Source organism: Podarcis raffonei, chromosome 3, assembly GCF_027172205.1.
Source record: "Podarcis raffonei isolate rPodRaf1 chromosome 3, rPodRaf1.pri, whole genome shotgun sequence".
Classification (NCBI taxonomy): domain Eukaryota; kingdom Metazoa; phylum Chordata; class Lepidosauria; order Squamata; family Lacertidae; genus Podarcis; species Podarcis raffonei.
In genome coordinates this window covers 69,867,115-69,892,570 of record NC_070604.1, presented here as the reverse complement: position 1 = coordinate 69,892,570, position 25,456 = coordinate 69,867,115, and the positions used below count along the sequence as shown (strand labels likewise).

General features: G+C 38.8%; 2 protein-coding genes and 1 long non-coding RNA gene across 8 annotated transcripts in view; 2 read left to right on the top strand and 1 right to left on the bottom strand.

The window, feature by feature from the left end:
- The window catches only part of TFB1M (transcription factor B1, mitochondrial), a 31,730-nt gene extending 26,648 nt beyond the window's left edge, over positions 1–5,082 (top strand). For all 5 annotated transcript variants that reach the window (XM_053382233.1, XM_053382235.1, XM_053382231.1 and 2 more), the window contains 2 exons: positions 2,795–2,922; positions 4,758–5,082. In XM_053382233.1, coding sequence (XP_053238208.1) covers positions 2,795–2,922; positions 4,758–5,001 — 372 coding nt within the window. In that variant the 3' untranslated portion in view covers positions 5,002–5,082. The remainder of the gene's footprint in view (positions 1–2,794; positions 2,923–4,757) is intronic.
- Positions 5,083–5,148: 66 nt separating this feature from the next.
- TIAM2 (TIAM Rac1 associated GEF 2) overlaps positions 5,149–25,456 on the bottom strand; it is a 121,430-nt gene continuing 101,122 nt past the window's right edge. For both annotated transcript variants that reach the window (XM_053382230.1, XM_053382229.1), the window contains 12 exons: positions 19,651–19,824; positions 17,940–18,008; positions 17,449–17,574; positions 14,666–14,774; positions 12,604–12,783; positions 12,024–12,142; positions 11,542–11,650; positions 10,237–10,295; positions 9,468–9,573; positions 8,352–8,439; positions 7,733–7,887; positions 5,149–6,267 (listed from right to left, as the gene is read on the bottom strand). In XM_053382230.1, the coding sequence (XP_053238205.1) occupies positions 5,627–6,267; positions 7,733–7,887; positions 8,352–8,439; positions 9,468–9,573; positions 10,237–10,295; positions 11,542–11,650; positions 12,024–12,142; positions 12,604–12,783; positions 14,666–14,774; positions 17,449–17,574; positions 17,940–18,008; positions 19,651–19,824 (1,935 nt within the window). In that variant the 3' untranslated portion in view covers positions 5,149–5,626. The remainder of the gene's footprint in view (positions 6,268–7,732; positions 7,888–8,351; positions 8,440–9,467; positions 9,574–10,236; positions 10,296–11,541; positions 11,651–12,023; positions 12,143–12,603; positions 12,784–14,665; positions 14,775–17,448; positions 17,575–17,939; positions 18,009–19,650; positions 19,825–25,456) is intronic.
- Positions 6,247–6,637, top strand: LOC128410679 (uncharacterized). Its single transcript, XR_008329573.1, has 2 exons — positions 6,247–6,359; positions 6,415–6,637. It is a non-coding gene; the product is annotated as an uncharacterized LOC128410679 (long non-coding RNA).

Sequence of the window (25,456 nt, the reverse complement as noted above, 5' to 3'; positions counted from 1 at the left end):
TCCTAAAAGTCTGGTAGTTGTTTTTCCTTTGATATCTGGTGGGAGGGTGTTCCACAGGGCAGGCATCACTACCGAGAAGGCCCTCTGCCTGGTTCCCTTTAACCTCACTTCTCGCAAGGCCCTCGGCGCTGGACCTCAGTGTCCGGGCTGAACAATGGGGGTGGAGACGCTCCTTCAGGTACACTGGGCCTTGGCCATATAGTTTTAGCACTGACCTTGTATGGCATTTACAGAATTTTCCATAACAAATGAAGCAGGTATTTGCTCTGAAAAGTCTATACTGTAATATAAAACTTTCTAAATGGCAAGAGACATATGGGAGAAGCAAGGGTAACGAAAAATACCTGTATGCATATACTTATCCTTATTCTTGACGAAAACGCAGGCTTCAGTTTTGCTTGAAAGGTGGGAAAGAATGTGGACTGAATAATATAGATTGGTGGTGCCATTTTACGAGTTTGCATTGTGCATTTACTAAAAATAAAAAACCAATAAATAAATGTAGATGTTTCTGTTTGGGCAAACAATTCCAATAGAAGGGGCAACAAGGTAGACTGGCTGGAGTTTAAAAGAGCAGGACACTCGGAGGCAGCAGCTAAGGATGGTAAAGTTGGCGGAGCAAAACTAGGGAGTTAATATAGTTTTAAGATGTTTATTTATTACATTCTTTATTACATTATCGCTGTATATAAAGGATTCAAAAAGGCAATCTGTTTATCCAGAAGTCCTTTTTCTTAATGTACTGGGAGTTAGCTATACAGCTGCAAATAAAATGTTTTAAGTGTGTTTTAAGTGCAATATACAGTGTGACACTAAATGGTGATGATGAGCCTTATGGAAAATTCACTGTATTTTTACAAACGCTTTTTCAAAAATGCATTTCCAGAACACTTTTTATATGCATGTAGATTTCACCCTGGACAAAATCCAGGCTTGTGTTTGCAAAACAAAACCAGCTTTGGCAACCGAAGTGACAGAATTGTTTGGGGGCTGGGGTGTAGGTCCACCCTCAGTGAGATGAGATATTTTGTCTTAGCTGTAATTTTATGTTTTACAAAAAACATTTGCAAAATAAGGTGAAGGTGGTATGATTATCAGCAGTTTTAAAATATGCTTGTGTGTACCTTGTTAGATTTTGAAATTCAGCCTGCTAGTATGCACAACGAAGAAATAGGATATAATGTTAGTAATTTCAAAGCATCCAATCAGAAGGGAACAGCATTTTCTATAACCGTTCCCATAGTAACAAAGCAGCTTTCCTAGTATTCTAAGAGCCCAAGCCTATAATGAAGTAATGAGAATTGCTTTGTATTTCGATAGAAAGAAAACATTCTAATGTGCTTTATTTCTGTATATCTTAGTTTCCATTGGAACCTAACCTGTATCATATTATCCAAAATATTTATTTATATGGGATTTCACTTCTGCAAGTGGGAAGTCCTTTGCTCATGGAATGACTGTTTCTAACCTAGTGGAAGAGGGCTGTGTGGGGACAAGAACCTCCAAATCCAGAGTTGTTCTTCTCATGCAGTATTTTTGCCCAAGCTCCTTTTGAACGCCAGTAGAATTCTTAACTGCTATCTCCTATATTGTCCTTATTCATGGGCTTTCACCTACTGCAACATAACCAATGAATCATTTGTGGTACTGCATTGCAAGACATATCCTGATATTGATCACACAATTATTCACACAAAACATTGTTTGTTTTGGTTCCAAGTCAAAAACTTTGTTTTGGTACCATAGAATCTTCCAAAGTAGTACACACACAGTTAGAAACTGTATTGTCTTTCAGGACTGATCTTACAAGGCTCCCTCACAAAGTGTAGTTTGGGGGGGAAGGTGCTCATAAACATTTTGCTTTACCTGTGAAAGGGGACCAGTGAGTTTCCTAAGAACGCCTATCCATGATCTGTCACCATATATGAAAATAGGACAGGGGTAGCCAAGGGGACACTCTGCAGAAGTTGCTGGAATGCAGCTCCCATCATCCACGAGCATTGTAGTAGGAGGATGACTTTGGCAATTAGTAGTTTCTATATTGATGTGAATTTGGGGTAGATTTGTTCAAGGTAAGTGCAATTATTCCAGGTTTTTCCATACAGGACTTTGAATCCAAACTGCAGTGTAGAGCCCTTATAGAAGGAATCAAAATAGCCAACAGGATATTCTGTACATTCAGCAGCAGCTCTTAATTGTGTCTTTCTAATTACCTAATTAGGAGACGCGGGTGGCGCTGTGGGTAAAACCTCAGCGCCTAGGGCTTGCCGATCGCATGGTCGGCGGTTCGAATCCCCGCGATGGGGTGAGCTCCCATCTTTCGGTCCCAGCTCCTGCCCACCTAGCAGTTCGAAAGCACCCTTAAGTGCAAGTAGATAAATAGGGACCGCTTACTAGCGGGAAGGTAAACGGCGTTTCCGTGTGCTGCACTGGTGCTGGCTCGCCAGAGCAGCTTCGTCACGCTGGCCACGTGACCCGGAAGTGTCTCCGGACAGCGCTGGCCCCCAGCCTCTTAAGTGAGATGGGCGCACAACCCTAGAGTCGGACAGACTGGCCCGTACGGGCAGGGGTACCTTTACCTTTACCTTTAATTACCTGACATCATAATTTGCATCCTGCTACAGGAACTAGGGTGGGCACCCGGCTTGAATTTTTCAGAATGATAACCATTTTGTCTTGTTATTTGGCAGTTTAATTGCGCTAACAAATTTTTAAAATGTTTATTATTTGTACTGTAACTTTTCATTAGGCTCATATACTTTCTTACATCCATTGTTTTTATTTCTGTTCACAGGTGGATGTGACTGTCGTTCATTTTACCCCATTGGTGCAACCAAAAATAGAACAGCCATTTAAGCTGGTGGAGAAAGTTGTCCGAACTGTGTTTCAGTTCAGAAGGAAATATTGTCATCAAAGTGTACGGTAAGAGATCTTTTCTTCAGAATGGTATTCTTAATACAATGGCTATGCAAAGTAATTTCACACATGGGAATCTTTAGTTGGTGACAGCAGTCAGCATGGTGTGTGAGAGAAATAGCCAGCATAGACCAAATTCCTCAGAAAGACCTCTTGCATCTCATATTATCTATAGGAGGAGTTGGGAACCATTTTCTCCTCCTTGGGCCAGATCCTTATCTCCCCAGCCATAAGTGGGCCAAATGTAACATGTAGCTGGGGCCACCCACCTGTCAATCACTTGATGTCCTAGTGAGGTCAAGTGATGTTGTGCTTTGCAGCCCCGATTGTGGGAAATTCAAAGCACAATGCTGGGCTGTTTGAGAGTCCTTTGGTATTAACTTCTCACTTTACTGAAGGAGGTCTTCTCCCTTCCATGCTGCTCCTTAAACCTCCAGTTTCCATTGAAGGCTGGCTGTTCCTTTGCTGGAGCAAGGTATGCACCCAGTCGGGAGTTCATCTTAAGCTCCTGATCATTCCTTTGAAGTCCCACCGTTACAGACCCTGCTTGTCATCCCATGTTACGTCAGATGTCAGGTGTGTGATCATGGCTTCCCCACTGAATCAGTGAGCTTTTCATGACCAGTGGATCACAAGTGGATATAAATCTCAATTATTTTGAGGGTAAAATATATGTGTGTTTACCTTTTAAATAAATAAACAAATTTTATTATTGGGTAAGGGAATTTATTATTGGGTAAGGGAACATGAAACAAAGTAAATGAGTGTCTTCAGATATGTGTCTGAGAATAAACAGTGACAATCACACACACACACACACACACACACACACACACACTCACTCACTGCCCATGCCACTCTATAGGCCTACAAAGAGAGAGAGAAATTATCCAGGCCTAGTTCCTTTCTACTAACTAGCATCTACTTCACACTCCAGACCAAGCAAAAATGAGCACCAAACAGTTAACGCCCGCTGACAAGTAGTGGCCATAGTTGTGATGAAAAGGTTTACAGCAATCAGAGCATGCAAGCCACTCCTTTTAATGCAAGCGTATGGAACCTGCTGCTGGGCTGCAATTTGGATTGGCTGGGGATGATGGGCATTGGAGTGCAAGAATATATGGATTGCCACTGGCTCCCCAACCTTGCTTTAAATGCCAGGACACAACCCCATCTTGTCACCGCACCTCTATGCCCTACAATCAGCAGATGAGGCCTTGGTGCCTGTTTATTATCTGAAACTTGATTGGTATAAAGGGTGAGGCTTTCTTTGTGGCAGCACCCTCCTTAAGGAACTGGGAGGGGGAATTTTCATTATGTTAGAAATTTTAACAGTGTGGCCTGAATTTTAAAGTGAACTGATCTGCTGCTTGCTGAAAACTAAACTTGTGATACTTTAGTGCTGCTGTTTCCATGTTGACTTGTAAGACAAAATAAAGGCATCTTTGTTTTATGGTTAGGATGTCAATGCAAGCTTGAGCTCTGTGGCTTTTCATTTTAGAACTAAAGCTTTCCATAGAGAATGGCAGTGTTCGGGAAGAGAAAGTAAAATTTCTAAGTGATGTGCAGAGAAGGCAAAAATTTGGATAAGGAAAGCCAACCACTGAGTGAGGGGGCAGAGTACAGGAGATTGAGCAGCATAAGATGGTTCCATTGGGGTGTGGTGTGGTAGACCAACAATGTGGGGTAACTGCACCTAGTGCAGGCAACTATTCTTAGCATGGATTAGTAAGGTAATTTTATTGAAGCGGGTCACTGTTTCTGATGGTTAAAAAACCTGAATAAAGGAAGAGACTCCGTTTAACAAACTCACTTGGATTATCTCTACTATTTTCTTTCAGGGTCTTATTTCCAGAAGCTGAACGTTTAGAAAAAGCAGAACAGCTACTCAAGCTGGCAGATGTTGATCCAATTCTGCGCCCGACTCAACTTTCCATGTTTCATTTTAAAAGCCTTTGTGATGTCTATAGAAAAATGTGTGATGAAGACCCAAAACTTTTTACATATAACTATAGGGATGAATTGACAGAGAAGCGAAACAGGAAGAGGAGCAGATTTTGCAAGACCGAGGATGATGTGATCTAGCTCATTCTAGAAAAGAAACCAGCGGCGATGTGTGTTTTTCTGTCGAGTGGAATGAAATACATTCTAATTTGGAATGTTAAGTCTTTTTGAACTAAGGTATGTGAAATTCATTGAAGAGAGAACAGTATAAAAAACAAAGCACACCAATTGCATTTAGCATTTTACTGTACAAGCTTGTAGAGAAAAATGAAAAATACAATAAGATTACAGTACAGGCTTTTTATATTTACATATATATATAAAAATCAAGTATAAACATCTTAGTGCAACTTAGTGCAGGACTTTAATTTTTCTAAGATGAATTTAAAAATATTTTTTGCTTTAAATGCCCCGAATTAAAGTTGCTTGAACTTTCTCAAAAGAACATAGGTATTGACAAGAGTTCATTCCCTTTTCAAAAATTTAAAAACATCTGTTACTTTTATTTAAATGAGATTACTCTGCCCTGAATCGTAAACAGCTCAATCTAAATTTCTGTTCCACAATAAATTAAAATAACTTAAGCCTTTACAACTACTTCTGTGGAAAACACAGTAGTGCATTAAACTGAATAGTTTCTCAAGTTACAATAATCACCCTTTTTAAAGTATGTAAATCTGTATGTGGCGATGCTGGAATCAGGCAGCTAGGACTTTCCATGCCTGTCTACTGTTTCATAAAAGCAGTCCTCATTAACCACTGAAGTTAAACTTTGTACACTAAATTCTCTTTCTAAAATAGAGTTCAGGTCAAAACTTGCAGCATCTGGATGGCTATCAAGAGACTGGTGCCGTTCTTGCATTCCCAGTAATGTTCCTTTGTCGCGTCTTGTGCTGTTCACTTTCCGTTTAATAGGGCAAAAGTGCGCCCTGACTAGTTTAGGGTGATCACCCACCCTCCGCCTTTCTCCATGCTCACTCTCAGAAGAATACTTATCCTCTGTATCATCACTAGGATTCTCAGAAATCTTCAGCCGCTGGAACTGAATTTCTATGTCTTTTGTGGGACTGCCTTTCTTTAGAATCTGCTGGTAGTCATCCTCGTCATCACTTAAAATGTCAGATTCTTTGACAGGACTGTTTGAAAAATCTGATGCAGAGTTTTGGAGATGTTTCACGGGGGACAAATTTTTAGATTCCAGGATGCTATCGGTGGTATGGCAACTGCTACTTGGAGTACTGCTACTCAGGCTGCATTCATCAGAATCCAGTTCATTTACTTTGCCTGCTTCAGTGTTCCATTCATTACTGGGAGAGTTCTTCATTAACTTTAATGATCTTGAGGAAGCTGCCAGGATAAAAACACATGCTAAATTCCTATACTCAACAACTCTGGCAAGCATAACAATAAGCGTTATATAGTGTTACAATTACGTTTCAGTATGAGGTGACATTTTAAACTACTTTCGTTATATCACGGGGGAGATATTTTAAGTTGTGAAGTGTGGCTTTCTTCAAACAAACAAAAACTCTGAACTTAGATTGGCTGATTTATCTAGGAGCCCACAAAGGCAACTCCATGTGGACTGACTGTGTAAAAATGGCAACGTTAAGCTGCCTCTTAGTAGCACTAGCAAGGAACAGGGTTCAGTGCTTCCTGCCTAGTCACTGTGGAAACCTGTCAGTAAAATAGACTAACACTATTCCCCCTACCCCCCCGGGAAAAAACTCCTACAAAGACAAGTTTGTAAGGTTAAAGTACTGAGTAAGGATCTTTGCATGAAGCTGCTGAAGTGAACAAGTTCTGCTTATGCATTATGTCAAAGATAAGGAACCGCTCATTCCTGTGCTATGCTTCAACCTTTCCTCAACTGCTCTGAGGATAAGCCTCTATGGCAGTCTCAGCTCTTCAGTCAAAGGCTAAGTAAGTTTATGAGAAAGTAATTTCAAGCAGTCAGTGTAGAGGAAATACTTCTATTTTGAAGGTTGCTCAGACTTTTGTGTGTGGAAGAATATCCTACTTTGTTAATCACAAAGTTGATGTGTATTGTTAGAATTTCTATACCATCTTTTATCTGAGGATCACAGGACAGTTTACAATATAAAAACACATACCGTAGTAACAAATAAAAGCATACCGTCCCAAAGTTTTAAAAGGCCATATATTTTTTAATTAGCAAAAGGCCTGGGAGAAGAGAAATGTTTTTGCCTGGTGCCTAAAGATACGTAAGAAAGGTTTTATATTGTTGTAAACCACTGTGATATATTTTTATGATTAAGTGGTATATAAACATTAAATAAATAAATAAATAACCCAAATTACTATCCGGTCGGATTAAATGTTCGGGAACACTTGAAAGCTTGCATGCTGTTTTGTGACATTTCAGTTGACCTAGTAAGGTGGTGGTTCTAAGGCGGAATCTGGCTCTCCCCCTCCCCCCTTATAATCCAACACAACTGACACCCACGCTTGTACACATTTTTTTACTATTAAATTTATGTCTCAAAAGCAAAAAACAACAACCCCAAACCAACCTAGAATCAGACAGGTATTTAAAAACATCAATTTCTGTGCTTTGCAAAATTTTAGTTCTTCCTACCTTTTCAACTGCAAGATGATGCAATAACGCCTACTAAATATACAGTTGCACAACTAGTAATTTTCAACAAAGTGCAGTACAAACAGAATAAGTTTAGTTACTGTAATCTTTGTTTCCTCTCCAGCAATACTACAGATAAGTGTTTGAACATGCTTGGATAGTATTACTACAAACTAGTAGGAGTTTAAATTTTGACAAAAAATACATTCTTACCCAATTTTGCTGAGACAGGAATTCGATTTTTATGCAGAACTAGGCGGCTTTTACATGTTTTCTCCAATGGTGAGTCACACTTTATTTGACGCCTTAAGTTTTCTCTTAGAATTGAACGAATCACTTTGACTATATTGGTCTTGCTTTCACAATCACTGCAGAATTCAAGAAAAGTGTAGTTAGGTTTCAGATAATACAAACACATATGATTTGGCTTTGTCTTTGTAATTTGAAGGAGCAATTTGGAAACCTTAATTGTTCACAGATGGAACAGTTAAGAGGCTGGAGAATCAGCATGAATGTGCGATTCCTCATGGGATCTGCATAAAGTTCTGTGCCTACACAGTTCAGTTCTAGAGCTTTTGAGAGCGGAGTTGGCAGAGCATATCCATAGGGAGATGATTGGCCTTGCTGCATGAGCAACAACATAAAATATCTTTCACCTGAGGTTTCTTGGGAAGTGTACATACAGCTGCCGTTAAACAAGTAAGTATGCTGTGATTAATTCCAAAGGATATCTAATGGCCCAAATTATGCATATTATATAGAAGCTGTTATGTAGGGTGGGAATGAAAGGAGGAAAGACTATTTGGAGGGGAAAGTGAATCCACGATTGTACCTGCTACATAGCTGGAAGGTTGTTTCAGGTCTTCCTTCCAATTCTGACTTGGTATGAATCAATTCCCAAATGCAATTGTTTTCTGTTCCTGCATGTGGAAAGAAAGACATGTTATTGTAAATATTTCATGATGTCTACAAGTCTGTTGCCAAACAATTTTCATGGAAAGACTTATGAGACCACAGGGAAAGTTTTAAGATCCTTCAAGACATAGTGCCCCTCGCTTATTACTATTGTGTTTTATATTCTAGCAATTTATGTTTTTTCCTCACCACCACTGTTTTACCAAATAAAGATGCTATCACTCTCCCTCTGTATGCTGGTATGCAGCAAGTAAGCTGTGCAGCCCTACCATGACATACACTATCGATATGGATTATTGGGAAGAAAAATCAGGTTTCCCCCTTATTTGCAGTTGTGTCATTAACTGTATCCAACATCACATTAGAGACTCTACCCACACTGTTTGCTTAACAGCAAAGTAAGTTCATCACCCAACAGAGGACAGCTTTTTGTCATTTATCTTTTACTGGATTAAAAAATCTTAATCTCAGATTCACAGTTACTGAAGAAATTCATTTTTTAATTGGTAAATAGCAAGATACTTGGCAAATCATGTTAAACATGCTGCCTGATGTAAATAGGCACTACATTATTGACAACTATAATAAACACTGAATTCTTTCACAAGTGTCCTTCAATCTATATTCTAAAAGGTTGCGATGGATGCACTCCTTGATCAACCATAGCAACAACAAAATCTCTAGCTAAGGCCAAGTTATAAACCACCCTCCTGCATCAACATTACTTTTGCCGTCACATCAGCAGGGAACAAACCACAGTTAATGACAGGTTCCTATTTTGTCTGAATTAGGAAACTATTGTTAGTTCCAAACAGCAGGCTATGAAGCCTTAATATATTGTCTTGTTTGGAAAACATGAACCATAGTTTACATATCATTGGTTCAATGTGGCCATTTTCTTCTGTTGTTTAGCTTTACTCCTTATGTTAAGATTTGAAGTAATAAAAGTACTGAACACATTCATTGGTGACAAACATAAAAAAACAATAAAAATGTTTAATAAAAATGTATTATTATCTATAGATAAGGTCACCTGCTGTATTGCCCAGTCGGACTTGAAGAGCAGATAAAGGAATCAGCCAACGAAATTTAAACAAGTCCAAATCATTATGATTATGCGTAGTACGGACATTTGTTGCCTGTAAATAAAAAGTACTGAATCAGTTTAAGTGACATTGCATTTTAAAGAATTAGTTAAAGCTTCATTCCTAGAAGACAGAATTATGCTTCTGGGGGAGGGGGCGGTTTGGATCAGAGATCATGTAAGCGAGTGACTTTTTGACATCACCCCATTTGGATGTGATGAGTAAGAAGGCAAAACAAACAAAAATCTCCCCCACCCCTTTCTAAAATGGGAAGCTTCCACTAGATCACAGTCCCTTGCGATTCTAGGTTTTTTCACCTATTTCTAATCTACTTTATCTAGAAAAATTCTCTAAGTAATGTATCAAACATTCCATGTATCTTCTGCACGTATACCCTGAGACATTTTGTACAGTGGTACCTCGGGTTACATACGCTTCAGGTTACATACGCTTCAGGTTAAACACTCCGCTAACCCAGAAATAGTGCTTCAGGTTAAGAACTTTGCTTCAGGATGAGAACAGAAATTGGGCTCCGGCGGCGGCAGGAGGAGGCCCCATTAGCTAAAGTGGTTCTTCAGGTTAAGCACAGTTTCAGGTTAAGAACAGACCTCCGGAACGAATTAAGTTCTTAACCCGAGGTACCATTGTATTGTAAATCAGAACAATAATACACAATGCATCTTAGGTAGTCTTATTTTTTGACTAAGAAAAACTTACCAGTTTCTTCTTCAGTTTGCAGTTCTCTTTATATACTAAGATGACAGCTCTTTTGAATGCTAAGAAGAGAGAGTGACAAGTCAACTTTTATTGATTAGATTTCCAAAATGAGTACATTTTAATTTTTTACTTCAGTTATGACATACACTAATAATAGTGTGTCTTAACTGGCAAAGCAAATTGCAACAGGTATTTGCACAGGGATTTGTGTCGTCCTCTCTAGATCTGCCATTGCTTGCATTTCACTCCTGGGGCTTATATTTATACAATCTTGGGTTGCATTTAATGAGAAGCAAGATTTTTGCTTGATTGGTATAGCTGGTAGCTGGAAGTCTTTCACTTTACCTATTCCCGAATATTGTAAATATGTTCTACTGTACATTAAAGTGTTTATCTATTCACATTTTTGTCAGCTCATTTATTTTACAGAATCTGAGCACAGCTGCATCCCAATCCCATCTACGTTATCCACTTTTCTCTCCTCCCATCAATAAACTGGATCAAATTTATCTGAGATGGGTGCAATCATTCAAATTTACTATTAACAAGACTACAGTTCCAGAGGAAGCATTTACGTATAAGAAACATACAGAAGTTTGTTCTGGGACAATGGGATACACAAATTAAAGTGAAAGGGAATAAGAGTCAAAATACCTAATAATAATATTAATAATAATGCAATCTGTAAGAAGACTATATAATCCTTTAGTAAGAGCTATTTATAATATGCAGACACATAATTCACACAACTATAGACACAGGCATGAACAGAAATTTGATTGATTGCTGTAGGTCTTATATCTTAATTGCACAAGGCTAATTGATTCATGTCAGCACCTTGCAATCGTTACAATCTTCATCCAAGCCTTAATGATGCAGCAGCTCCAATATGGAAACTGTAGCATGTATAGCAGCCTGCTCATATTTTGAACTTTAGTTGCTAATTCTAATGATGTTCTTAAAAAGAAAAGCTGGGAGGAGTTAAATAGAAAAGAAAAGCTGGGAGGAGTTGAGAGCTACCTAATGCAAACAGGCAATATCATGTGTAATGGTAGTTCTTTCTCTCCTCACCTCAGCCACCCACCCACCCCTCGCAAATTTCTCTCCAAAAATAGGTTTCAAAAGGCAGAGGAAACCTCTACAGCAGATTTTGGGGATATGCAGGGGGCTGGAGGGGACAGAAGAGAACCAGGAAGTATGGGTGTATGAGCAGATTTCTGATCTGATACCAAACAATGCATACCTGTAACCACTGCATGGACTATTTTAGATGATGTTTTGACATAGTTTGAATAAATCACTCACCAAACACTGTGAGTTCCAGGTCTTTTCTTGTTTTGCCCAATGATGAGAATGGATTCAGCCATGCAACAGTAGAGTGCATTAGAAGTTCTCCCATGGAAAGTTCGGTGACCTATGTCCATTGTAGATTAGAAGAGTTACTCATTTTAAGATACAGCAATTGGCTGAACAGGCTCTTGGGCTGGGGTATTGCTTAGGGGGATTTTGTTGCTGTTACTGATATTAATTTTTGTATCTTAATTTTTGGCGCTTATAATGATTTATGTGGAAATTATTCAATTATAATTCTGTACTTTTTATGTGTTGTGTTTATGACTACTTTTGTTATGTTTGTAATTCAGGTAACTCTTGTCTTGTTGTAAGACGTCTTGACTATGGAAAGGCGGCATACAAATTGTTGATGATGATGATGATACTGTTGGACAAAGATTAAGGCCAAAATTTGAATTATCTGCACACACAAAACCCTGCTCCCATCTTCTTACCTCTTTCTCAGTTCCACTCTGATCTGCAACTAGTTGGTCAAACACTGCACCGTAATCCTCGTAAATCTTCTGCATTTCATTGATGTGACTGGCCACCTTCTCCATTGCCTTCAGTGCTTCTGCAATTTGTAAAGGCAAATCCATTATTTGATATACACTGAATGGGCCAGTTGAAACCTTGAGTCACTTAAAACCCAGGAATTCATCATCTTAGGAAGTGCAGAAACAAATGCACTGTTGATGATAACCAAATAAGCAAAACCGCTCCCAGTGTCTTGCCAAAAATTTCTATTAATCATATGGAAAACCACTTTACACTCTGTAATGTGCAGTGAGGTTCCCTATCGTGTGCTTAGCTCAGTGCTAAATACATGATATAATACAAGCAGCTGGGACAGTTTTTAAGAACAAAAAGATCCTGCCATTGGTCCATCGTAAGTCTAGCATCCTGTTCTCACCATGGCTGGACAGTTGCCTCTGTGAAACCAGCAAGCAGGAATCGAGCCCAAGAACATTCTCTCCTCCTGTTCAACTGGTATTCAGAAGCACAGATAGCAAAGCTTATTTCCTTGGGAAGTACCTGTGAGATGGTAATGCTCCTCGCTTTCAGGGTCTGTCAGAGATACCAGCTCCTTCAGGAGCAGCGGGTATTTCAGCACCCTCTGAACTGGCTTGATGAGAAAGGACTCCAATGTGGAAGAATGCTGTTTAGCTGGGTTGCGAGCATCTAGAAAGGCCTTAAAGGCTTTATCTGTTTTGGCTAAACAAAAAACAAAACAAAAACACAGAGCGTATTAGCAGCCCAAAAGCAACAATATGGAGAATCAATCTTCTGCTTTCATTCCAGGACCTGGCAAACAATAGCCCACACTCCTCTGCCTCCCTCTTGGCAAAGGCCATCAATATTATATATAGCAATAAGCAACAGAGAGATAATCCTTTCCCATATTATGCATCCTTTGTTACTCCACTTTAATCTACAATCACTGCTGTGCAGCTTAGTTTTCCACAGCTATTAAATTGACCACAGGGCATTTACTACTGTGCGGTGGAAGTGGCTGGCAGGGCACAGCTACAATGCTAGCTTCCCAGCAGCAGGAGCAACTTACCGGATGGGGCTAAATGGCAGGGAGATTGGCACAGGGAAGCCAAGCTGGTGCTCCTGCCAGTCTGCCCACAGCACATCCCATCACCTAGTCCTTTGTCCCTCCCAATAAATAGCAGCAAACCCATTGCTGGAAAACTGGGCCAGACACTTCTGTTGGCCAGTATATAAATATAAAATAATATTTTTTAAAAAATATATTTTGCTTATTTAAAAGCCTTGTCTCACTATGGGTATGTTTGCATCAGCCTTTTGAGGGGGGGGGTGGAATATGTTGCAGAACGTAACATCAATCACTTACAGATAGGTAGCCGTGTTGGTCTGCCATAGTCAAAACAAAATTTTTTCCCCCTTCCAGTAGCACCTTAAAGACCAACTAAGTTAGTTCTTGGTATGAGCTTTCGTTTTTTTTTTTTATAATATTTTTATTAAAGAATTTTTTATAACCACAAAAACATAACAATACAGTACAATAAACACAACAAATACACAAACAAACAAAAACAAAAACAAAAACAAGTACAATTTCAGATCTTAATTTCTTATACCTTTCTTCTCCGACTTCCTCATGCCTCCCTTTTCTGTATTCCAATTTCTAATCAATTATTCAGCAAATCTTCTTGGTATGAGCTTTCGTGTGCACGCACACTTCTTCAGATACACTCAGTATATCTGAAGAAGTGTATCTGAAGAAGTGTGCATGCACACGAAAGCTCATACCAAGAACTAACTTAGTTGGTCTTTAAGGTGCTACTGGAAGGAAAAAAAAACTTATTAACTCTTATTAACTCTTATTAGAGTCACTTATTAACTCTTTGCTATGAGTGGTATCTGATAAAGATTTTACTTCTGGAATGTGCACTAGAAGTGTTCAACTTTACTAAAGATTTACAAACATTCCCAGCAGTCTCAAATAATATCGTCCTCCTTTCAGGGGATATGTCACAGATTCTACTTCCATCTAAAATTACTCCCAAGAAGCTGTGGCAGTGCATTTTCTTTCCAGGTGGCAAGCTGCCATATCTACTCAAGGAAAAACACTATTTTAAACAGCCTCACTGTGTACTTGTGAACAAGTTCATACTCTCTCTCTATATATATATTAAAGAAAATGATATAAACTTCCAAACCCACAGTTCATTCCAACTAACTTGCCCTCCCTCTAGGCCCCTGTGCATCCCCAGAGAGTGGGGGCACAGAAGGAGTAGAGGAGGTTTTGGTGCAGGAGTGGGAATCATTCTACTTGCTCAATTACTTAGTTGGCTACAACCCTTATTCCTCATATTCCTCAGAGGTTACACTAGAATATTATTTCCATAACTAGGTAGAGAAAGAGGGAAAGTACAAATGGAAAATATATGGGATGTTGAGGCAAGCACACCCTATTAAAAGCACTGCAAAATAGTCCCTACATCATCAGAAGGCAGCCTGAAAAACTAAAACAAAAGCTATTTTCTTTATGCCATCACCATGAAAAACAATTACTTTGGTGCTATGAATCTGTCGCATGGATATATTGCATCAGTAAGACTTTTACCTCTTTCAAGAACTTTCTGGACTTTTATGTGGTTTGCACAGAACCCACTGTACAATTTAAAGTGGTCGGCATAATACAGGAAAGAACCTCCCAAGGAGAACAGCAGTTTCTGAAAGCAACACAATCAGAAGTTAGGAAGAGAATTTTTTTTATTTAGCAGGTACTTTAGTATTATTCTTTAGTTAGAAGATCCATTCCTTAATGCAAAACATTCATGGTCTGCCTTCCATTAGCATTCAGGAAGTGTATAACAGCAGTTAAAATAATGGCATACAATTCAAAGACATTGTGCCTTGAAAATGATGAACACAGACCTCAGCAACACCTTTTGCAAATATCTTAACATGAACAGGGGTTTAGCTAAGGAAAGCCGGTGCTCTGATTGTCACACTGCAAAAACAAACCAGAAATTCACCCCCAGAGTCATGCCCTCAAATGCAGAAGTGTTAATAGCCCATGGTGTTATGGGCCTAGTTTAATGGCATTCCCAGTTGTGGCCAGACAGGGACCTCCCTGTTGAATTTCCAGCACCTACTGAATATGAATATGTCTCTCTCTACATCTCTACATCTATATCTAACAAAGACAAAATTCAATAAAAACTATGAAATTATAATTTAGTTTAGTATTTTACAGTGTGTGTGTGTAAATATAAAAATCCAGCAGGCATTTTAACTAAATTATGATTTCATAGTTTTTACTGAATTTTGTCTTTATTATATTGAATTACTTGTACATAAGTTATTATAATTAAGTGGTATAGAAGTTGCTTTGGATATATTTTACCCTGATACCAGATTGGTAGAGCCAATCTTTCTATAGAAAGATTGTTTGTAAAAACATGAGAGAAGTTGCTTTGGATATATTTGACCCTGTGATACCAGATTGGTAGAGCCAATCTTTCTATAGAAAGATTGTTTGTAAAAACATGAGAGAAGTTGCTTTGGATATATTTGACCCTGTGATACCAGATTGGTAGAGCCAATCTTTCTATAGAAAGATTGTTTGTAAAAACATGAGAGAATATGAGAAAAACCCATAACATGAAAAAAAAATTGTGAATGTACATAGTTTCCCCTCTATATATTCCTGTTTTGCAAAATATCTTGGGGGAAATGTATAATTAAGAACTGCATTCCTTTCATGGCATAAAGTAAGCAACTGTACAAAAGAAATTATTCCCAGCTTATTCCCAGATTTGCCATATTTTTCACCCCACAGAACCAATCAGAAAACAAGAGCTTCATAACCCTGTTTGTGTTCACCAATGGTGTGACTACTCATGGACATGCACAGCCTGGCCAGCGTGATCCATGCTCTGGGAACATTCCTGGTGCTGCAATGCACATCAAGTGAGGCTGTCTTTGAAGTCTGTTCAGAAAGTGCAGTTGGTTCAGAACGCAGTGGCTAGATTATCGACTGCTACTTTGGCACTGCAGGTGTCATCAAGTTCTAACAATTTCACATATTTGAGAAAATACTTATACCTTTTCTTTTTGCGTCAAAAGGACAACAAAGATGCATAACAACAATAAAAAGCACAAAGACATCATCAATGCTTCATGTTATTTACGTATATGAAACAAAATGTTTGTGTTTGGAGAGAGAACAGGGTGACCGTGACTCTTAAGACAAGAATTTGCTCAGCTTTTGAGTATAGCATTTCCCCCTCCAGAGAGTTATCAAGATAATGCAATTATAGGATGGGACTAGGGGGAGATCAGGCATGAGTTTGTTGTACCTTGATGCAATGCAGATAAGTTCTGACAGGGAAATCATGAAAGTGAGTGATTTAACTGGGAAAACATTTCATAAACTTATTTTAATTTTTCCGGATGTATGATAATAAAGACATGCTTCTTAAGACTAAGAAAACTCTTTCCCCTTTCTCTTAACATAAAATTACATGAATTCCTCCTCCCCACAAAGAGTATTCACTACACGCTTGACTGTCTGAAAACAGTTTAGTAGTCAATGCGTTATACAAAAGTAATTCTGAGGAAGAGAAGAAAGCATCCTCATAAAACTACAATTCCCAGGATCTTTGAGAAGAGAACCTACGTCTACAGAATCAATTTTAAACAGTTTGGGTTTGCAATGTGCACATATGCCCTTAAATTCATCCCAATGTAATATTGGGGGCGGGCGGGTCACCCAGTTTCTCTGGAAACTTGCAAGTTTGCTCGTTCACTCTAAGCCATGGTTTGGCTTAGTGTTATGTGCAAACTGAGCCAGTGACTGAGATAATTCAGTCAATGGCCGTATTCACACGTAACATTAAACCATGGTTTGTGCTCTCCTCTCCTGTCCTGAGCAGCCATGAACACATGTCAAGTTCAGTTTCGTTCTTAAAGAATATTGTTTTACCGTTATGTACGAACCAGGGATGCTGTTTTAAAACAAACTCAAGTCAGTTTCTAAAGTCCGTTTCAGTTTTATGAAGCTGGCTTGTTTAACTAGACATTGCTTGTTTTAACCCTAGATTCCTGGTACACATATAGTGCAAAACAGAGAGAGTTTGAAAGAAGTCCTCATCCAAGTGACAAGGGAGCAAGAGAGGGAGCAGGCGAGTCTAGCACATTACTCATGCTAACAGAAACTTGTCTATGCAGTGCTAAGCCATGGTTTGGCATTACATGTGAACTGAGCCAAAGTCAAAACAGTGCCCCCTGCAAATAAATACAATTCAGCTGAAGAGATGGAAAGAAAGCAAAGAAAAATGGTTAATAACAAAATGTACAGGTACTTTTATATATGTAATGAGTTTGAGATTTTATATTTACCCGGAACTGAGAAGGTGTTTCAAGTGTGTTGAAGTCAGAGCAGGAGGAAATGCCATCTTCAAGAGTCTCTAAAAATACCTTTTGAAAATCCAGCATCTCTGGCAGACTGCCAAACAAAGACTCCATCTACATGTGGGGAGGAGAATCAAATATGGAGCATGTGAATTGTTTGTACTTTACGGTAATACTATCCAAGAGAAGGCAATCAATCAATATGTTGCTACAGCAAACAAAGAGACACTTAGCATTAATGAATTTGTCTCATAATAGTTTTGGCACTGAACATGGAAAAACAAGTGGTTTCTGAAACAAAGACGTCTTAGAAGCATTGTCGTCAGAAGTGGACTCAAGTTTTATAACTAAGACATGATTGATGCAGCGGATAGAAAAACACAGTTTGTCTTTTCTTTCATGTATGATAAGATGGAAATGCTTGCAACACTGCAACAGATTGGAAAGCAGTTAAAACAACAAAAGCAAAATCCTCTCACCTCATCTTGAGTGAGGAAGGTCTCACTTTGAAGAGGTTCCAAGTACAATTGGAAGAGGCAGCTCAGGTCCTATAAAGGCACAAAAATTGCAGAGTTTCAAAAGAAAATAATTCCTTGATAACATTCACCCGGGTATAAAATTAATGAAAAATAGTTTTAACTGACATCCAAAGTCTTATTATTCTAACGCTACTGCTTGAACTCCGTAGCTGTGGCACTCTTACTAGGAATAGCAAAGACAGCTTAGGAACATGATGACATGAAACAAGAACTGTTTGAACAAAAGAACCTTACTCCCCATCTCCTTCCTCCCTCTCTCCCCACAACCGCATGATTTCTAAACTTTTCCTTGTTTGTTTGTTTGGTAACACAATGCAATCTTTAATAAAAACTTGTTGAAGGAGGAAGAACTGTTTATTTCTAGCTGAATGTGTCACTGGAAGAAGGTCATCACTGAGGATTATGGCACCACCTTGTGGTCAAAAGCAGGAAAGAGAACTGAAGGGAAGCAGGATGCTCCCAGAATCACATTTGTGTCCTCACCAAGCTTGAACATATTGATTGGGAGGGACCTACTTCCGTAACAATAAGGGACTATTAGCTGTCAAAATTAGAAATACCCCGAACAAAGGAAGAAAGGCAGTTAAGTGAATTAGATTCTGGGAGCTGCCTACTTCTCTCAAGTCCTCTTTTTAAGGTCTCTTGCCTGCCTTTAACCACAAGGTGGCGACATGGCCCTCAATGATTGCCTTCTCCAGCAACACAAGACTGTTAGTATATGTAAACATGAAGCCTCTAAAGCAGGGGATTCATCCACCAGACGAACAAAGAACTGTGGTTTATTCTAACTAGTCTATAAACCATAGTTAGAACAGAGCACGGACACTAAAACAACAACAATGCAACAAACTTATGTAGTGTTCAAGCATTAAAATATATAATACAGTATATTCAATATATTATATATTCAAATGTAACTGTCCTATTAGTTAAGTCCATACTATTATCCCATAGTGCAGATGGAGGACTGAGGCTAAGAACAGATAGAAGTCTAAGCTCTTAGCTGCTGTATGACACTCTCTCACACTTGGCCAGACCTTTTTCACAGAGAGCTGACTCAATGGTTCTTGGCGTACTGGGTATTAATTCTCATGCATTTTAACACTGTCAAGAGAATGTCTTCAAAAGCACAAGTTTGGTGTTCTTTTTAAAGTAAAGCTCAAGATTCTTGAGGGCAACAGAATATATGAACTAATGAAAGCTAAGCTAGAAGATTTAAAACTTCTTCCAATCATCACATTTTAAACTGAATCACTGATGCCACACTTTTGGTGGATTATAGGAAGGAAAAAGTTTTTAAACTGCTAGACTTGGAACCTTGTGGTATGGGCAAGGGTCAAAGGTCTACATGGGAAAGCTTTCACACGTGCACCCAACACAGGGTATGCAATGTGGAAAGAACTGCAGTTGCATGAGAAAACTGTGAAAGCATGCATGGGAAAATGTTTGGGAAATCCTGTCCTGTGCCCTCCAAATTTTGAATCTTTTATTCATGGGCAAATATCCATAAAAGATGATGGGATGCCATATAAAAGGCAAGCATTGCTGGTTAATATATGGAAAACAGCCGCTAGAACACAGAGGGAAATAAATTATCCCAGCCAAATAAGAACGATGAAGAAAAATGAACATGGTAAAATGTTTGTATTACCTTTACATAAGATTTTTCTGTGTCCATAAGCTCTTGGATGACCTTCCTAAGCCTGTCTGCGTCAGTAAGTTGCCGTGCCAGGGGCTTCAGAGGCGGAATGTTCTTTATTCCTTCCATACTGTTTACCTGAGATTCATGGAAATGTGGACACAAAGCTGAAATCTGCTCGGCGCTCTGTTGGTTGAAAAACACAGGGGCAGACTAGTTATCATACTTTGCTTCCCACTGCACATTTGACATTGACCTATGTACCATTGCATGTATAGCAGGCAAATACATGGTTAAGGGGTTCAGTTTCTAACAGTGCAATCCAAAAGTCTCTAACCAGTGCAATCCCATCCATGTCTACCCAGAAGAAAATCCTATTGAGTTCAACTGGACTTGGTCCCAGGAACATGGGTATAGGATTGCAGCCTATATGTTCAATTCTATGGCCCTGCAGATGTTGTTGGACTACAACTTCCATCATCCGTGCCCACTGGCTATGCTGGTAGGGGCAGACTCCCCCCTCCCACTCCATTTGGTGAATGAATTATTTAAGATGCAAAGATATAATACAGGTTCTTGCTTGATCTAAAATATCCATGGAAGATAGTGTATAATGCACTAATGTGAGAATACCTAAATAGTAAGCTAAAACATGTTCATTTTTCAGCTTTCCAACCAACTTCTTGGTTTCTGATTTTCCTGTTATAACCTATTTATTCAAACATCAGAAAAATACACAACACAATGCCACTTTTTTTAGATCAGCCTTTGAATGACAACGATAAGAAAACCACATGACGCTAGAGCTCCAAGAGGAAAGGATAAACAACAACAACAACCAGTTATGTTAAATAGGACCACACATTTCATGTAATATGCTGTTTGACCTTAAGCTGGAGAACAAGATGGGGTGGGGGGAATGGACACTGATGTCCACTCCAACTTAGCAGTTCTATGATTTTCAGTTACCGTATGGCATTTCTAGCTGAATTGCTGTCCTATGATAACTTACTTTTTCAACCACACATTTTTTCCAATCTTTCTTGTGTTTATCAGCCATCCCTGGACCCGCTGCCCTGCACTTTCTTATTTAATGCCACTCTCCCTTTTTCTCCTCATATTTCCTACCCTGCAGATTTGAGGTCTGTGTGCAAGGGCTTCCTTTATCTCTTGCACACAGAACAATGATTGTAGGTGCTTCAAAAAGATGACATCCATTGTCAGGGATGCTGCAGATCAGACACGCTAGTCATGCAGCCTATTGTTCCCATTTCTTGAAGTATATTATTTTTACAATCTGAGTAGTGACAAGAAACATTGTTGTGTATTTTTGAAAACTTGCAGAATGTGGGAAGGGGTTAGAAATGGTCAGTATTCCAGACTCTGGCATTTTTATAACAAATGACTGCACCCACAAACAATGTCAGCATCAATTCTCAATTTGTTATCTAAAGATGTTAAATTGTTGTTATAAAGAACAAAATGTTATCACGCTCACAGATACACCAGAACAGATAGATGTTGATAATGACAGGAAGTGCTGTTTTCTAGTTTAGTGCTATATCTGTGCCAGATTCATCCGTCCAAAGCATTTTCCAGGAATGTGAGTGACTTCAAGCTGTGTCAGGATTCAACACACTTGTCACATTTCATTTTGTGTTCTTCCTCACTGTCCCAGTATTTCATGTAGTTTAATCTTCCAGAACTGTAGACTTTAAAGTTTTCTCTAAAACGAATTTGTGCAGTTGCACCTACGCCTCCCCCTCAATAAATTAGAAGCAATGCACCAAAAGGTATACACCAAAAGTTATTTAGAAAATGATGTGTTTAGTTTTTGCTTACAAAGTATTCAACAGATAAAATGGACACGGTGAGCAAGCTTCAGACTTTGGCTTCTTGTCACTCCTACCACTATTTTAGATTATGGATAATCATTCATCCTCTAATAATGGCATCAGAAACAAATGAACAATCTGACACAGAAGTAGACAGCCAAGCTACTAAATACAGCTATAGCTCAGACCATTCAGGCTACTATGTTATTATAACAAACCCCTCAAGTGTCCCGATTTAATCCAGACATCCCAAATTTACAGAAGATGCCCTGGAGGAGGATGAGCAGGCAGGTGAGGAAGGGGGCGGTCACTGTCAGTGGCAGGGAGAGGGTGTGGGATGGGGTGGAGGGTGCCCTGAATTGCCCTCCCAAAATGTTGGAGGGTATGTTATAACCTTCAAACACTTAAATATTGTCAGTAATAGCTATATAGGTTGTCAGGGGTGGGAGAGAGAATAGAACACAAGAAAGATAAATGATCTCTAGTTTAAGAAAATGCAACACAGAAATCTAATCAAAATATCTTGAGAGTTGGATTCCTTTGTGATGAAAAAATTCAATATAAAAATAGTTTCATTAAGCAGCCCAGTGTCTTGCTATTCTCCACCCACAGCAAGAAAAAAAATATGCCTGATCAATACTTCAAGCACAGTATCTTTTGCTCATGAATAAACTTTTGCAGGATTAGATAACCACAAACTGAGTAAGGCAAGACACTGTTACAAGGCAAACTGTTACAAGGCAATCTACCAGCTGTTTAAGGTGATGTATTCAAGGAGGCTCAGGTTCAATGGAAGCCTCTGAATCAGTATTAGTTTGAAGCCTAATTCTAAAGCTTATTGGCTGTTAATGTTGTGTTTTAATGAATTAGAAAGAATGTAAGTGGTTTCCTCTATGCAATTTCAACAGTATACAATGGAAAAGGTACTTCAGGATTCAATCTTATCACAGATGTTTAAAACATGGCTTAGACATAAGGTGTCCCTGCACTCAGAGTTCTCTGTCATCTTCTGTTGTTCCCACTCTAAAATCCAGAAAGTGTTAATTAAGAAGTAAGTTGCAGACTACTGCAACAATAGTCAAGGTCTGCAGTATTTAACTCATTGTCCTTTGTACTTAAGTACATTCATTTTAGTTTTCAGATGTGTACTTTTTTTGAGGGGGGGGGAGTGTCCAAAACTCCACAATCCAGAGAAGGATATCCATGTATGGAAGGTTCATGTCTGTGCTCCTATCAGGAATGAAAGTGCAAATTGTATGCACACCTGCGTAATGGATCCCATCTACCCCAGTGCTTTACTTTCAATCTATATCTATACATGAATATGAATGAGAAATCAAGAATGTTATGCAATTTACATGTAGGCTTGCATTTCCCATTTCTGCATACAAGTCTCCTTCACCTGTATCAGTGCTGTAAATCACTGAGGTTGGAAACTTAAGGGACAGGGCAGCGCTGCAGCCAACCCCCCCCCAAAGAATCATACTGACATAAATGTTATCTGAAAAAGAAACTCCTCTACTGCCAAAGTAGGAGGATTTTGCTAGTTGCAGATTGTATCACTAGCACAGTTATACTAGAGATGCACTTCCTTGTTCTTTTAAATGCCTTCTCAGATAGTTTATAGCTGCAAGATGTAGAAGGGAGACAATTTTGCAAAGAATTCTGAAACTGTTGTTGAAGTTTGATTCAACATGGTATTGTGAGTGGTATTGTTTTGGACACCAATCTCAAACACAATCCATTATTTTATTTTTTTAACACACACATGCAGCAAGTTTAGTTTACCCTTACTCAAGATCAATTCCTGTTAATTACTGCCATGCTCACTTACGGATATTATTATATTAACAACTGTGCATGCATTAAATGGAAGGACAGTCCATAGGTTTTATATACAATTCCTGCTTCTTTCAAATTTTGCGTTTCAAGTTTGCTCAAGCAGTTTAAAGAATGAAACACTTACCCTTGAAACTATCCTCTGCAGGGATCCGTAAGCTGCTGATGTTTGCTGCTTTGCTTTCCTTCCTAAAGCTAAGCCCTTAACTCTGGTTTTACTGTGTTTGAAGGCAGGCATTGTATAACTTGCCTCAATGAATTTTTCTCCCTAAAAAAGCAAATACTTCAAAAAGGGAAGGTGGCGAGGCCCTTTATTAAGTCACTCTGGCACATTATTTGGAGGCGCACTTTGGCAATAGGGAAAAAAACACCACCCAGCAGTTACCTTGTGCACTGACGTACGATAACCTGATATGCTGCTGTTCTGCATTTAGTTGAGCTAAACAAAATAGAGGGAAAAGCACACTACTCAGTCTATAAAATATCTCTTACAAAACTATTGCAATTCCTGCAAGGGGTGGAAGAATACCTTCAAGATTCAACTGAACACCACAGCATTTCTCTGCTTAAAGAAACCCAAAAAATTGTGGATCAAATCCCATTTAGAGGTTTCTGGCTAACAAACCCTATGAAATTTAACATGTAACCCAAAACATCGGGTACTATTAGAAATCTGCTGGATAGAGAGAGAATAGAGAGGCTGGATGGCTCTGAAGGTCAGAGTGAGTTTTCAGTGACACTGCTGCTCTGTCAAGTATTTCAGACACTGAATGCCGTGGCTTCAGAAACAGCAACACAGCACTGGAAAGTTAGAATGCCAAAAATTGTACACAGTTCAGTGGGGTTTTTGTTTATATAATTTTTCTTGTCCTTTATTTGAACTCCCCAGTTGTAATTGCATCAATACAAAAATCTAAGCTGTGCTGATTAATAAATTCATGCTCGAAAAGACATTTAACTTCCTATACTTCACTGTAGCTTAATTAATGGCCACTGCTTTAAATGTACATTTGTGATATTTTAATACTATTATTTTTAATGTTTACTTTGCAACCTCACTTGGAGACCTAATGCTAAAAAAAAAAAAAGGATTTCAATTAAACAAACACACATGGGATTGTTTCCAGAGCATTTTGAGAAGATTTGAAAACATGCTTCTGGAGACATTGTTTATTTATTCTTTCATCCATCATTCATTCTTTCCATTTCTATCCTGCCCTTCATCAATTCGCAATCCAAGGGCAGGTTATGCTATGTGATGTGATGCATGGTGATAGCTGAAGCCTGCATTTCTTGGAGCTAGTTAAGAAGAAACCTACAGAAAATGTTTCTGCATACAGTACTGCTGTAGAAAAAGTACTGCTTTAGAATAAATGTTCAAGAAATCCTAGTTTTCTCCCCCTTAAGTAATATACTCTATTAATGAATCACTCCCATTAAAAGTTCTGAAATAATTTATCAATAAAGACAATAAAGCAATTTAACAATAAATATGTAAGTAAATAAAATTTCTCGCCCAGTACAGATAGAAACAGGTATATAGATCTCCAATAAAAAGTCTTGTTTAAAAAAGAAGGTCTTCAATAGGTGCCGTGAAGACAATAAAGACTATGCCTAATGGGAGGAAGTCCAAAGTTACTGGCTGATGTACAATAAGGGTGGAAAACCTTTGTGCTGGTTGACATCAACCAAGATCATATTTCAGAAAAGAGTGTGGTGCTAGAACAAGTTGGTACAACAAGAACAGGCCATACTCACATTACATCTACTCACAAAGTATGGAAATCTATCCTATACACACCCTTTCCCTCTCTTGTTCAAAGCCAAGAAGAGTGGCAAGAGCCAGGATGTCTGGTTAGCTGGGGTTCTCAACCACAAAACACGAGGGCTAGCACATCTTTCTATAGCAATCTAGCTTCTACACTCCATGTGTGGCCTTCTGAGCAAGTACACCTGCATGCCTGTATGTATGCTTCCCAGTGTCTCTTGGCTCTGCAGCCAAAGATGAGATGGGAAGAGCAGCTGGAAAGGACACGGATCCCAACAATGGGAAACATGTGTTCCTTCAGATATTGTGTGACCCAGTTCCCACAATCCCCAGCTACCATGGCTTGTTGTCAGAGATGATGGGAGATGTGGTCCAA